The sequence below is a fragment of the Crocodylus siamensis genome, chromosome 7 (assembly GCF_052110815.1).
Source record: "Crocodylus siamensis isolate JL-2025a chromosome 7, ASM5211081v1, whole genome shotgun sequence".
Taxonomy (NCBI): domain Eukaryota; kingdom Metazoa; phylum Chordata; order Crocodylia; family Crocodylidae; genus Crocodylus; species Crocodylus siamensis.
In genome coordinates, this window is record NC_143401.1 from 88,959,141 (window position 1) to 88,974,867 (window position 15,727).

The 15,727-nt window shown below is 42.8% G+C and overlaps 1 protein-coding gene across 10 annotated transcripts in view; it reads left to right on the forward strand.

Annotated features, from left to right (window-relative positions):
* The window catches only part of ABLIM1 (actin binding LIM protein 1), a 303,618-nt gene that overhangs the window by 278,337 nt on the left and 9,554 nt on the right, over positions 1-15,727 (forward strand). For 6 of the 10 annotated variants that reach the window (XM_090058516.1, XM_090058515.1, XM_090058519.1 and 3 more), the window contains 6 exons: positions 51-156; positions 2,725-2,786; positions 3,285-3,345; positions 8,725-8,732; positions 10,684-10,758; positions 15,013-15,093. In XM_090058516.1, coding sequence (XP_089914642.1) covers positions 51-156; positions 2,725-2,786; positions 3,285-3,345; positions 8,725-8,732; positions 10,684-10,758; positions 15,013-15,093 — 393 coding nt within the window. Of the gene's footprint in view, positions 1-50; positions 157-2,724; positions 2,787-3,284; positions 3,346-8,724; positions 10,759-15,012; positions 15,094-15,727 lie in introns of those variants that run through there. The other 4 variants (XR_016443660.1, XR_016443659.1, XR_016443662.1 and 1 more) reach the window with 1 other exon arrangement.

A 15,727-nucleotide genomic window follows, 5' to 3' on the forward strand; every position in this document is an offset into this window, starting at 1 on the left:
ATGGACAATGATATTTTCATTACATATATATTTTCTCTTCTCATTTATAGCTCAACTCGGGGCTGGGACAGTTAATATTAAAAGAAGAAATGGAAAAGGAGACCCGTGATAGGCCATCCCTTTCTGCCAGTCGTTATGACTCTCCAGTGAATTCATGTAAGCAGCAAAACTGAAATCTAGCTGTAAATGGCTGTCAGTGGTCTGTGGTGGCCTGGGCAATGTATACCTGGATATTGCTTTAAGTCCTAAAAACCCTTTGGCTTCTTAAACTTAAGAGAAATGTCAAGTTGAGGACATTAGAAGAAATTTCTTGGAGAATTGGCCACGTATACATAGTGAGTGATGCAAAGCCAAGGAACTGGAACTGTTGCAAACTATTAAATTACAACAGACTAAACATCCACCTTGCCTAACCTTGATCTTAGCCTTTTAGCCTTTCCCACATGACAGGAGGAAATCAGCAGTGTCTTTAGGGGCAGGGCAGCACCTGACAAAGAGCATAGCAAGTCCTTGTCAGTCTTCTCAGCTAGCATCTTAGTTGGACATACAGCATTCCAGAGAAAAGGCAAAAGTATCATCTCCACTTAGCTGGTGGCTTACAGAAAAGTCAACAGTGCAGTCAAAAGTGAATCATCCATAGTGCTTTTTTTGTTTTTAAACCTTAATACATCTCTGTAGCCTTCCCAGAACTCTGAGGATTACCCTTTGTGGGTTTCTGTCTCTCTTCACCCTCAGGACTTTGCAGCTCAACATCTGCAGCTCAATATCTTGCTTCAGGCCAAGAAAGAGCAGGAACAACTCTCGGTGGAGTTTGGCATTTGTCATTACTGAGTCATCCAAAGGGATGGCTGCAAGCAAAATGAGACTCTCTCATCTTTCTCGGGCAGCGTGTTCTGTCTCTACAGCTCTTCCAGCCCACTGTATTATCAGGGAGAGAAGGGCCAGCCTTGGACTTAAAATCCCTCTGTCACCTTTTTGAGACCTGGAGTCTCTCTAGTAATGTCAGGACTTATGAATGTTCATTAATGATGCACCTGGCAGGAATGCCACCTTAGTGCCAGCCATGCCATGCCTTTCTGCACAGTTACATCAGTGCCAATCCACAGCACCTCTTCCTCGTGTGAATTGCTGCTCAAACTCATTCATGCTCTTTTTTCAAAGCCCCTTATCTTCTCATGTTCCTCATGTCCTTCGTCCCACGTCACCTGTGCCAAAATACATTGTCTTGACCTGGAGATTACAAGGGCAGCAAGTCTAGTTGAAAGAATATGTCCAGGAGTGTGAGAAGGAACGCTCCTTGTGCAAAGGGGAAAAAAGAGGTTTAATTGTGGAAAATGAGTAACACCATCAACTGTGGAAATGCAGCTGTAACACCATAATAGTCTTTAGTAGTAGCTACGAGTATGCATAGCCAGAATTACACAGTTACAATTGAAAGTCATAAAAATGCCTTTATGCCTCTGCATTTTCTGGTCTCAGCTAGAATATTAGGCAGAAGCTCCACAAGGCAGCCTAGTTCCTTGTCGTTTCACACCACTCCTAATCGGGTAAGTTACCCGTGTGCAATTTTGAGATAACTTTGGATCTGAAGGTTTGATCACGCCAAGCCCCAAACCTATTGAGATTCAACCATTACTATTCACTTGGATCTTGATCCTGATGAAATGAATGGCAGAACCTCAGAGTGCAGCTGTGTAGGACCAAGCTCAAGTTTTTTTTTTTCCCCTTTTGGGATATTACAATTGAGGAATCAAACTGCAAACTGTGCTAGGTTTCCCGGTCTCCATTTCAAATTTGCTTAAGCTTCAGTTTCAGCTGGGAGTTTCATGATTGTTGTGACAGTTGCAATAAAGAGAATATAGAGATGAAACTCATTAGATTTCAGGGGACGTGACAAGACACTACAAGGCATTGTACTATGTGAGGAATTGCCTGTGGCAGTTTAACATGGACCCACCCAGTCCAGCAATAGTAAGTGGATTTTCCTGCCTCTTGTTGCTGTTTTTAATCACATGAAGCTGCACAAATGATGTAAGCAGTAACTAGGCCAGTGGTCCTCAACCTTGGTAGATTCAAGGCACCCCTCAGAAAATGCCAGCTCTTAGCTTTCATTGGTTTTTTGACTACAGGAAAATAAAAGAGCAGTTCTTCTGTTGCAAAAGAACTTGGAAAGACCACCACGGGGCAGAATGTTTTTGACTCCTATTTGACATCTCTGGGTGAATCATTTAGGTGTCTGCACACCTAACAGTACTAATACTGTATTGGTACCCTTTAAAGGATTTCGTGGCACCCTAAGGTGCTGCAGCACCCTGTTTGAGACTCACTGAGCTAAGCAAGCCTTGATTTCTTGCCAAATTCTGAACTATGCAGCGGGGTCCTGATTTTACTTGAAGACTCCCTGTCAAAACAGTTGGAGACTTGCTTGAATTTTCCCTGCTGCAGCTATTCAACTCAGTGCCACTCCCTGATGACCTCCGTTCATGATGCCACAGATGAGATGATATATTACCTTAGGGAACAATTGTGGGGTCATAACCCTTTGGCCTATGGGGCACAGATAAGGACATGTTGATTGGTTGTATACATCTTTGGCTCTGTCAGTCATGTTTGTAGACTTTGCTCGCTAAAGACCCTAATTGATTCTCACAATGTTGAGATTTTCACTTTTCCAGAGCATTTGTAATGTTTTAATAAGAGATTTTTCTCCTCTCGATTCCACAGCACACGCTGCGGCCTCCAAGACCTCCTCTCTTCCTGGCTATGGAAGAAATGGACTGCACAGGGTAAGATGCCAGCAGTGGGGAGAAGCAGAAGTTGGCATTAATGTACAGTTTAGAGAATTTTTTTTCTTCTTGATGCCATATCATTTCTTTAAATTTGACCGGTCTCATTTATTAAATCTAGCACAAGTAAAACAACTCTCATCCTTCCTTCCCGCAACTGGATTCTGTCACAGATTGTGTAAACTGCAAACAAAACCTGTAAGCGCAAATAGTACAAATCTAAAGCAAGTTGTTATGCAAGACAAAAGTGGCATGCTGACGAAACATGCCTAGGGACCTACTCAAATAGCAGTTTCGTGATTTTTATGGAAACGGCGAAAGACAGCAGTTTCCTCAATTTTGTACAGAATCATCAGGAAAGAAAAACTTAATAAAAAATAAAATGCTGGTTTCCCAATGGGATCGGCCCACAAAATCACCCGTCTGCTGCCTCAATCTTGGTAGTTCCCTAAACATGACCTGTGTACCCACACCTCTGTCTCTGCTTTCCTATCACAGCCGGTGTCTACAGATTTTGGTCAGTACAACAGCTATGGTGACGTGAGCAGTGGTGGTCGAGGTAAGGTGAAGGCATTTTTTCATACGCTGCTTCTGTCCCTGAGTGTGCCGTGATGCTCATGTTGGTTTCTACTCTTCCATTTGAAGAGTATAGACATGGCTGGTCTTGGGCCTGTTCACAGCACTTTACCCCTGGCTGCACTTTTTAAGCTAGTATTTTTGTTTGATCTTCCTTATAGTTCTTATTCTCATTTATAGCAAGGCATGGATCTGGCACTAGTGTAAATGGAGTTAGGCCATATGGATGCACTCAAGGATGTGCACAGTTCTGCTTTCCTCTTGGTACTTATTCACAAATGATAAACCCTAGACGTTCTGGTCTGAAAGGCCGTGAGCTCGGCAGTTAAGTGCCAGGTAAACTAGGAGCGCTAAGCCCAGCTCTGCCTCTGGCTTGTTATGCGACTTAGCTAGGTAATGTGTTTTGTCCAGTGTCTCATTTTCCCCTTTTGGCACGGTGAGCATGCAAATAGTTATGTTCAGGCAAAGTAGAGGCTTTGTTTCTGCGGGGAGCAGCATGCAATGTATAAGTTGAAAGGTCTTTTTGCAGAGCACTTTCTGATCTGCTACTGAGATATGCAGTCTCATTTTTTGAGCGTACAAGTGCATCTGGGATTTGAATGGGCTGTTTTAAAAATGAAACCAGCTGTGTAAAAGCAACATCCTTCTTTCAGGTTCATTCCTAAAATTCAGGATTGTAAGGTATTAAGATTGCATATATAGGTTCTGAGTTTGATCTCCCCTGTACTGGTTTTATTCAGGACTCCATCATAACCAGTAACCCTCCTGACAGCAAGATAAGGGCTGTTCATAGGTGTCAATCACATGTAGTACTTCCAGCTTACGTTAGAGGTTGTACTGGTTCTGGTAATACAGATTCCCAAGCCCAGAGTGACAAAAGACATCAAGAGAGGAGTGAGCCTTCTCTAAGGGATGAGAAATGCTTTACAACTTTTAAAACATATTTGAACGTCCACTTTTGTGGGCCACCCAAGTGGCTTTGGACCTAGGGCTGCCACGTGACATCCCTCACTCCTTAAATTTGCAGCTATCAAAGCTCTCCTAGCAGTACTGGAGATTAGATTTCCTAGAATTACCTTTCTGGGCCAGGAAGAGAGTCCCATACAGTCCTCCTCAGCCAAGGGAAGCTGCTTTAATCTGGGGACTTGAGAGGGGGAAGCGGAAATGAGTGCTTTTTTCTGCTTTTCCTATATGATTTTACCTTCCCTTGCAAATGGGTGTGTGGAAAATAAAGTGATTAATTTTGAATAAAGTTTATGTTCACGTGTGTTTAAAGCCTGGTAGTTACTCATGTGTCGCCTGGGTTAGAGGCCCTAGTGGACTCGTTGCATCTTCTTTTGAGGAGGAGATAATGAGGTTATTCTGGTGCTTGCATAGGACTGCTAACTCGCTTGGCCAGTGTGCAGTACGGCGCTCCAGAAAACATCATACCATACGCTGCTGGTAACTCTCTGTCTACGAGCTCCCATTGAGCTGCGCTCCTCCAGAGGTGGTACAAGACGCCTCCCCACATGTTTTCATGACGCAGACACTGTTCGATTGTTCTGTAGGTGTTTGTGGCTGGTCACTGTGGGTGTTGTGATCTGCTCACAAAACGCATGATTATACTTGTGGTGTAGGCTTAGACTGGAATATGAACCTAGCCCTCTTGACATGACACAGCTGGATTTGCTCAACCATCTTATGTTGTTTATTTGGCTTACTCCCCTGATATTTTTCCAAAAGATTTTAAGGTTGATCTTAAGGTCTTAGTACCTGGGATTTCTTAATTTCCTCTCTGGCAAGCAGGGAATCTCTTATAATAACCTTCAGTGCATTCAAGCAGAAATGATGGCCCTGTGGGTGTGAACCACTACTCTAAAGCAGGGGTGCACAGTCCCCAGTCCTTGGGCCAGATCCAGTTGTCCAGCCCACAGGAGTCTCCATGGTCCCCTGGTTATGGCCCTTCATGCTGGATTGGGTGTACAAGGCATCCTGGAGCACAGTCCTGGCACATAGGACCTAAGGGGTAGTGTAGGGCCCCAGAGTCCGTCCCCAATGGGTGGGGGCAGCAGCCCAGTCCCAACGCACAGAGGCAGCACTGGACCCCAGGGCCTGATCCTGGGGGGGGAGGCGGGGGGCACGCTGTCACAGCACAGAGTCTGATCCTACCCACAGACCAGCCCTGTACCATTTTTCTGGCAGGCATAGCCAAAATGATGAGCATCACTGCTCTAAAGGTTCAGGAGGGCAGGATCCTAATGGACTAGTTGTGTGCACAGATGAAGCCTTTGAGTTTCCAGTGAGCTAGCCCAGAACTGCAAAGTAGATCCAGTATTTCAGTTTGACCTAATGAATGAGTCACTGAGAAATGAGTCTGCAGGGGTCTCTTCTCTGAGCCTCACCTGGATTAAACAATAGCAAGCCTGTATTTGTTCCCTTCTTTCTGACTTGCACTGTTGTTTATTATGCAAGCCAGAACAAGAATAACTGCTATGTTTTAATAGACATGGTATTACTGGGCATGTGCACGCACACACACATACACATTATATAAGGACAGAGAGAGAGAGGGAGAGTGTTGCTACAAGGAAGCCAAATGGCAACGTCTGTATATGTAAAAAGTTATAGGAATAGTCCAATGTATGTACATGCATCAGCATATTAATTGCTATAGACACGATTATATGGTAATACAGCTAGAGGTGGACAGTTTGTCTTAAACATCACAGTTAGTTTAGGGAACACTCTTCCACCTTCCTATGACATTTTCCCACTGCATTTAAGAGACGGTTTATACTGGTTATTCAACTGTCCAGTATAAGAAGACATTGCCCAGCGTACAGCTTAGCAGCTGCATGCTGCAGTGCTGGTGTTAAGGTGCACAACACAAGGACTATAGTTATTTATTGTAGATTTTGCTCTGCAGTGAATTTACTCCCTAGTGGGCGTGTCTACGTGAGATGTTTACTGTGGAGTTGTCTACTTAGCACTGCAGTAAGTTACTTGGTGTCTACAAGTGTGGCCCTATTAGACCACAAGAAACTAATAAACTCACTCAGATTAGTACTTGTAAATACAAGTATTATCCTGCTGTGGAGTTTTTCTGTGCACAGCAACACACAGGTAGATGCTGACCTGACTAGCTGGGGCATGAGGGTGCTTCAGTGCAGGGGCTACCTACTGACTAGCCCCACACTGGAGCACCCTTGTGCCCAAGGCAGCCCCTTTGCAGCACACTGAGTTGGGTTGGACCAGCCTCGGGCTACCAGGCTGGCAGGGGACACCCACCCGCCCCTGGTCCCCTGCCAGCCAGGCTGCCCAAAACATGCTGCAGTCCCAGGTGCACATGTAAATGTGGTGCGCAGGAGCAGTAAACGCTGGTGTGATATACATCAGAGCATATTGCTGCACATGAATGCGTCCCTGTACATGCGCCCAGTAAGGACCAACCATGTATCCAGCTGCCTGCCATAGGTGCTAGTATAGCACCTGATCATTAGGTAGAGGAGGAGACAGTTTACATCGAGCAAACTGCCCCCTGCGGATAAAATTGTTGAGGAGACTGGACACATTCTGCATACTAAAATTAATGCACATTCTTCAAGGGGTAACTTTACTCTGGATCAGAGTGATTTACTCTGCAGTAGGCATGTGTGTCACATGCCCCCTCCACTTTTACTAGGTAATAAAGTCAGTTTGTTGCCTAGGAAATGCCTCGTGTGTTTGCACTTTTAATTAATATTTGGAAAATGGCTGAAGACCCTTGGATGAAGAGCCTCATTCAAATTCAGAAAACTGTGGTGCATGATGCCACTGTCTCTTTGCGAGCCAAGACTAGCATTACGGAGGCTCAGGTAGAAATGGGAATGGTCAATTGAGTGGCATAAGGGGCAGAAGGATAGTCATGTAGTGAGCAGAGCAGAGTTTATCTTAGGAAGAAGGAAGGCCAGTGCACAAAGCAGGGATGACTGAATCGTGCTATAGGAAAGAGTTTAGGAGAGGTACGGGTAAGAGGAAGGGACCTTCTTTTTAATGTGTAGAGTTATGTTGGGCACAAATCTTTGAATGAAACTGCCCTTTCTTTTTAAAAGAGACCCAACCCTTCTAGAAGCCTGGATCCTTTCACCGAACAGGGAAAGATGAGACTTTTGTGATCAGTTCAGATATTTGCTGAACTGGTTTCTCTGTCCTTAATTACAATCTCTCCTTTTAGGAGGTTGTAATTTATCTTGCAAAAGCAGCTTGAGCTGAAAGGTATTATCAGGAGTCTTTAACCATGTACAGGCCTGAGGGAGGGAAGCGCCAGACTCCTCGTAGCTTCCACTTCGATACCCCACCCAGAGGCTGTGCCTGTACTACTCATTCAGCAGAGGGAGCTAAACAGTTTTTATCAGAGATTTGCTTTGTCAGAATTAATTTTTCAAAAATTCAGATTATTTTAAATGTTATTATCATTTGAAATTTTAAAATTTTGAGTAGATTGGAATTATTTTAATGAATCACATTGTTTCAAAATGAGTGTCTTGTGGCCAATTTAAAGCAAGATTTCATAGCTTGGGGATACCGGGAGAAACTGCATTAAAATAAACAATGGGGACCAGTCCGTGTATGGGACAAGCAACACTGAAGGTGCCAGTAGGAGCCCTTTGATATCTAACTGGTGGGAACTTGCTGTACTTGCAAAAAAGAAATAACATTTTGATGATGTATTTTAAATAATAATTTACACTTGTAGTGATGGATATTACTCTAATTGACCTACAAGAAATGTGTGTCTACTATCTGCACCACAGCTCTTGGTATGCTGTAGTATAAACATGTAAAACTCCTCTACACAGGAAAATTGTACAGATTCAAGTCATGTGGTTCAGATTGCAGTGATTTAACTGAATCCGTTTTTAAAGCTACATTGTTAAATTAGCTTTCTTGCTTCCTCATAAAGGATAAAACCTTCAGCGCCAAGCCCTTTTTTTTTTTAAATATTTCCGACTGCTTCAGTAGAAGTTGGATCTGGCCTTTGGAGTCAAGCGCATCCAAAAAAAATTGAATTTCTCCCCAAACGTCGTAGTGCATCAGAGCCAACTACAGTGCTATAGTTTGCGTGGCAGGAGGAGACAATTTATGCTTAATTATAAAATAATACAAGGCAGGTGACAAAAGTTCCTAATGCCATTTAGGGAATTGCAGCTAATAACCTTCAGACATTTCTACAAAGGATTAATTGGACCAGAGTGATGAACAGTGAGTTGGGGTTTGCCGGAGGCTGCAAAATGATCTCATTTTGCTTAGGATGAGAAACTGATACTTCTGTGGAGTGTGATCAATCCAGGCTCCTTTGCTGTCTGATGCTGATGAGATTTTTTTCTTTTTTTCTTTTCAGATTTCCAGGTAGAGTATGGGTTTTCACCACTCAACTGACAGCAGAGCTAAGAACACCCCCTCATACTCAAATCTGAATTTCTGCTACAGGAAAGGGTTTCTTACGACATTTTTGTTTCAGTTTATCTGCATGCTTAAGCATAATCAATGAGGTAGCCGTTTATCCACAAGGAACAGGCACAGCTCAGTTACTTCCTGACACCATCCCAGAACTGGGTGAGGAGGCCCGAACGCCAATTCTGTGACCAGCGTGGTGATGTTAATGGAACGAAAATTATCTCCAGTAATTCCTTTTTGGCATCTTAGCATGGGATTTCCCTCTGCTTGTCTGGTCCCAACCAAAGAGAAGGGTAGACACAGCCCTCTTCATTCTGGGGGTGCCCGTTTTAAACCGTAAGCGCTGAATTCGCCCTTTTTGTCTGTGGCTGCCAATGTGGAATTGACCCTCCAGCCAAGAAGGTTGGGAAGTGGTCTTCTGTGATGCCATCACCATCGCTTCCCTGGAAGTAGGTGCTCTGCCCTTCTCCTCCAGGTTGCCACTGAAAATTGTTGCCAGTGCTTATTTTAATGAATGTCCACTAGGCAGTTAGGACCCCAGCAGAAATGGCCCTCACCTGGGTTGGCATCTAGGCACTACCACAATGCAGATGCTAAATAATATTAATAAATAGTTTAAATACACGGACAGATGTATTATGCAGCATATCAAAGACACTGCTTAGCAGCAAGAGGATGATCAAATGTATTTATGTTATCCTCTTGCATTATCCTTGAAGTGTGGTTCTGCTCTGAACAGAAACTGTGTAGAAGTGGCACCCGTTTATACAATAGAGCTGTCTCTATGGGAAGTCATAGTCAAATCCATTGGTTTTAATGACAAAAATAAACTGCTTAGACTTTTGGACATTAACCCAGTGCACTTGCCCTGCCAGCATGTTAGATGCATGCTAGTCTTCCTGGTGCCTCTGCAGCAGAATTAACCATCATACTCCCAATTAAAGGACTAGTCAGGGAGTGCAGAGATGGACTTTGGTGGGAGTTTATTGAGGCCTAAAGTTTCAATCTTTTGTACCTGTACACATCCAAGGAAGGCTTGCGCAGGTGTCAGGAAGGGTATCATGGAGACGCAGGAGACTCGAATGTAAGGGAAGCTTTGTAATAGGGCTGACAAGGCCGTTCTTTCCACGCAAAATGGGAAGAACCCAGACCGACTTCCAGGTCTAGGTGGCGTTTCCACTGTCAACACTTGGAAGAAGAGACTGTTTACTGGTAAACTGAACCCATCACAAGCAGTAGTTATTTCTGAGGAAAAATTACTTAAGCAGAAATGTGTGGTGCCATTTTTTACAGTTGCTTTGTCAGAGCAAAGCAACACTAGCACTGTCCCAGTGACTAATGTATTTGCTAATTTGCTACTGAACAAGGGAATCTTTAAAGCCAAACATCCAGTGAAATTCAGCTGTCTATCTCCGATACCTTACAGGATAAGACGTGTAGGGAATGGCTGTGACATTTGTAAGTAGTAAGCTAGTCCAGCAGTTTCAGAGTGTCCCAGAATGGGGTTATGTGGGCTATGAGTTCAGATTTCAAGCTGCACACCCACAGAAGAAGCATGTGCAGCTTTTGAGGCACAAGAGGTCCTGTCACTGTTTAGGGACTTCTGGTGGGCTATGGACTAGTGTTGAAGGGCTCCACAGAGAGCTGTGTGTGATCCCACATAGCTGACACTACCTTATAGTCCATGAGGGAGGGAAACGAGCTGGGAGCTCCTGCAGCTCACACTGGCAAAATGCTAAGCAATAGTAATGATGGCATTCTGTAGAGCAAAGTTAAACATAAGGACCTAGGGGAGGTTTGAGGGTAAATTCACCTCTGTTTTCATCATTACATGAGTGCCTTTACCCTGTGTGTGTGTGCGTGTGTAACCTGTGTGTCTGATGTGTACCTGTATCCGATGCAGTCCCTCCCGGATGGTCATGTCCCTGGAATGAGAATGGACAGAGGAGTGTCTATGCCTAACATGTTGGAACCAAAGGCAAGTGCAGACATTATTCACTTTCCTTCGAGACAGTGAAGGTTTGACTGTAATGCAGATGAGAGATCATAGAAAATGTCTTGACTCTCTGGTGTTTGCCTTTGCTACACCCCAGTCAGTTTGCTCCTGCTTTTGCCAAACTTCTCCCTCTGCTCTGGTCCTTGCCTTGAGTAGCTATGCCTCCTGTCTGCACCGCGATAGGGCAAGCAGAGCCACAAGCCTTGACATGTCAAAGGCTCTTCTAGAGATAAACCGAAGATGCTCAAAGTGTTTGAGCCACACCACGTGCAGCTGATCCTCTCTCCAATGTAGCTGCCACCTTCATAGAACCAAAAGAGTAGAAAACTACCGAGCATAACCCTGGAGAGAGACAACTCCAGATGGGCAGTTTCAGCTGTACTGAGGCAGTATCAGCCGCAGAGCACTCATGGGCAGGCAACGCTAGCAGATTATTAAAGGCATTTAGGTATCTACACATATATTCTGATGGTTTAGAAAACAAGTCTCATCATCATGACTGCTAGGCCTCTGCTCACTGCATTTCAGATGTCCATGGAGTATAATAAAGTGCAGTTATGCACATGAGGAGTTGATTTTCCTGACTAAGGGTAATGTGCGTGTCTGAAGTCCTCCCATTTTAAATAGCAGCTGCATGCAAAAGAGCTGAGTTCTAAGAATCTCTTTGTTCCAATTCCATTTAAATAAGAGAATGAGCCCAGAGGTGAATATGAAAATATTATTTTCAAGAGCAGTTGAGAGACAGTGTCATGGGACTGCAGATGTACTGGACTGCCGTGAGCATGCCGCATATAATGAATGATTTGGCCTCGCTACCTGTCTAATCGGCAAAAGCATTGTGTGATCACCAAGAGACTCCCATGTGATCCTTTGGCCTGCATCTACTTAACACACAAACATTTAGACTAATACATCTTCATCAAAACATGGCTTTTCTCGATATGAAAATGAAACACAGCCACTGCAACCGACTGTTGTAGTTACCATGTGTAGATTGCACACAGCTCATACCATAACTTGGATTTTCTGGTAAAACACAAAGGAAGCAAATATTCTCAGTTTAGGTGTTCTCCTCTTAAAAATTGCAGAAAGAAAACTATTAGGACATAATAGGAATCGTGGTTCATATGAAATTAAATGGGAGTTGGGCCTCTCAGTACAGTTATTCCCAAAAACACGTGGCACCATCCAGAATCAGCTCTGGCCAAAACTGGCACTAGCAATAAGGTCTCAGTAAAAAAGGGCAAAGATTTAAGCAGCTCTAAAGGTTGAACTGCACTCCCAGCCCTCCAAGTCATTGGGTGGCCACTTCTCCCAAACTCCGAGGGCAGAGTCTCAGTCTTACTAGGCTTGAGAAGTGAAGCTGTTGGGTTGTGTGTCTTTAGGGAACCTTGTAATGCTTCTGCCCATGCAGTCCATGTTCTGACGATCAGTAAAACACCTAAACTATCTCTACTGTATGGGCCTTTTAAGTGTGCAATGGTGCCTGGGCCCCCTGCTATAGACATGGCTCTATTGAGAGAAGAGTTTTTTTGCTGCTACTTACCCAGTTCCTGTGAATGGGAGAGTTTGACTTCTGCTAGAAGAGCTGAATTTAGACTGGAGGTGTTCCCATCATCGCTACATCCGCTACAGGTTGTGATCTTTCCACACCCCTATCTGACACAGTTTTGCCAGCTGGACTTCACAGTGCAGTCAAGGGCTTAGTTCTCCAGTGCTGTTATTAATTCAGGCACTTTTCATCAGCTTTAAGTTTGCTCTTGGATGGAGGGAAAAAAGAGATTCTTAGTACATTGGTTGAGAAAGAGTCACTACTGTACCATATTTCATGATACTCTACCACTCTGGGTAAATGCATTTGGGACTGGAACAAGCAGTTCATGTTAATGATCAGAGCGGGGCCTGTATTCTCTGCGTTCTTCCACTGCTGGCTTGCCTGTTTCTGCTGGTTTTACGACAGTCTTAAGGTTCAGTATTTCTGCTTTTAGGTTGAAGAGCAGCTTTTGTAAACAAAAATTGCTTTTCCTGTTCTCGATAAATTATACCAGAATTTAACCCTAGGTTTAGAAGCTTCATTATACATGAACATTTAAGTAAACTATATACAATCTAGCTTGGGGCCATTCTCATCTCCTCAGATGCTACTTATCCATTCTGATGATTTCTGAGATGCAATATAATTCCTTACTGCCACCAGTGCTGTCGCTGGACCTAGTCAACTTATTTAAAATGAATGTTTTAAAAGTTTTTTGGGTAGCAAATTCTGTCATTTTCCTAATGGAAAAAATCTTGCTGATGTAAAACTTTGGGTTTTGTTGACATTTAAAAGTATTGGCCTAAATATTTGGTTCTGTGAATTGCCCTGGCTCCATTAATTTAAAGTACCTAGGATATGCCCCAATACCAATGAAGAAACTGGAAAATAAAAATCAGTGCATTTCAGAACATCCAAAACTATCAAAAGGTCCCTCAAAAGGAGGACAGAATTTGTGCATCCTATAGAACCTGGAGTTATGAACAATGCTGTGTTGTGAATTTCTAAACATGAAACATGCTTTTGACCTCACAGCTTGGATTTAAACTTTTCCTGAGGTCACTGTGGTGGTTCTGTTATGACAAGTTACATTTTAGTTTTATCTAATTCTGTATACTGTGGTTGTTTTTAGCATAGAACATGAACAATGTAACTCCTAAGGTATAAAGTAGAACCAAATGTACAATTATAAGAATGACAGAGTCTATTAAGAACCATATCTTACAAATCAGTATGTAAGTCCACCTTCTTTAAAATATTAATTACAATAAACTCAGTGGTATGTTCACGGATGGCTGAATCTTATTTCTTGTGCCTTTAAAGTTTTTTTAAATAGTGACAATGGAACGAACGTTTTAGTGAAACAGTAAAACTCAAATGTTAGCTGTGACGTTCTCCCTTCTCATGGCATTAAGCATATTAAAGACTTCTGATGTTTTTGCCTCTGCAATAAAGGGTTGGTGGCCTCGGTCCTGGTCCCATTGGGCAAATATCCAAGTCACTAAAATAACTACTACAACTGGCCATAAAGGCCAATACAGTTTCCTCTGAAGTCTGTAGAAAGACTTGCGTTGAATTTGGAGGTAGCTGGGTCAGGACTTAACCAGGGACCTGTTACTGTGCTCAGTGAACTAACTGTTAGACATTTCATTACTGCAGTTATCGTCTCTCTGGGTCATTGCAGAGGCTAGGCATGATTGTAAGGCTGTGATTCAGACACCTTATGTAAAGGACCAAATCGTATGGGTTTCTTTCTCCAGAGTATCATTTAGATTGTGTTAGTTTAATTTGAGAAGAGTTGGCAAAAAAGATGTTACTTCAAGTCTTTTCATTTTAGAAACATGGGATTAAATCTGTCCAAGCCAATAAGGGGAAAAAAAGCACAATTGTCCCTAACCTCTGAAATGCATTATGGCCAGACATCTGGTCTGCATAATACCTGGATATTCAGTACAATATAAATAAAAATAGAGAAAACATTTAACAGGCGATTTAATGGATGTTTGCCATATTAAAAATCATAAAGACTTGTAATGTAAAAATCTAGCTACAGGAATGTCTGAAATCCATCATTCTGTGTCAGGGTCAAATTTACTATGGGAACCTGTGTAAGGTCTGTAATAATCTGAAACACGTGAAGAAAAGGTACCTGATGAATTTCATTCAAGGCAGTCATCCTACATGGTAACTAAACTATTTGTTAAGGCAAACTTTTTTGAGTGTATTTCAAGTGGTTGATGTTTGTTTGGTACAATAGATGTATTTTCTTTTTTCCTCATAGATGTACAAGTTATGGCAAGCTTCAAACATGCTTATAAATCATTCGTTTTTGCCTTAATGAACTCTGTGTTGACTCATCAAAGGGCAAAAGGTTGACCAGATATGCAACTGTACTTTATGGTTGAACACAAATGTGTACTATACCTTGCATAACAGATAATAGGAAGTATGAAGCACAAACCCTCCCCCAAATCAGTCCAAAAGTATGCTAAATCTGTAAAATTTGGTACAGTTTGCTTTTGGTATAAAATTAGCTCAAACTAGACTATACTTTCAGGATCTTAAATAAGCTGTTCTTAAGGTTTTTTAGTTTCTTTTCAAGAATCCTATTTGTGTGGTTATTATAAGAAGAATATATGAATATTCTGTGCTCTAGAATATAAATATATCTCTTTCCCCCCCTCTTTATACACTGTTAACAGATTTATCCATATGAAGTGCTCATGGTGACCAACAGAGGACGAAATAAAATACTAAGAGACGTGGACAGAACCAGGCTCGAGGTAAGAGAAGTCAATTCCTAAGTAAACTTTCAGCCAAGGTTTCTTGTTGCTCGCTTGAAAGATCAAATGTAGATGTCTGGGCCCTGGGTTACAGGAAGAAGCGTTCACAGGAATGCCTCACATAGCAATCAGGGGTGTTGGTTGTGGCCATGCTTGGTCTAGGGACATAAGCAGACATGGATCTTTGGGTAAATCTGATATCTTCTATTAGACCAACTAAAATAGTTGGAAAAATTCTGCTTTGCAAGCTTTCAGGTACAAAGACCCTTCTTCAGGCAGACAAAGCATCTGCAGTTGTTCTGTGCTGTTCCTGGATGGGCTAGAAGCCAGAAGCCAGTGTGCAAGTAGTACGCACATAGCAACCATGATTTGCAAGGAAGAAGGATTGAGGAGGTGGCCAGAAGGGTGTTGAATACAGTCCCTGTTCCAAATCTGCATGTAGGAGTTAGTGTGAACGCGCCTTGATGGAGCTGCTCCAGTTCTCATCGTGCATTCTCAATCCATGTTGCATTTGCTTGTTTTACAGCCGTCGGACTAACCCTGTCCGGACAGTAGTCTAGCAGGTTCTGCATTGTGTCTCTGGTGGAAGCCAGGCTCGGATGCTTCAGGGACTCCACCATGGACATTTATGGAA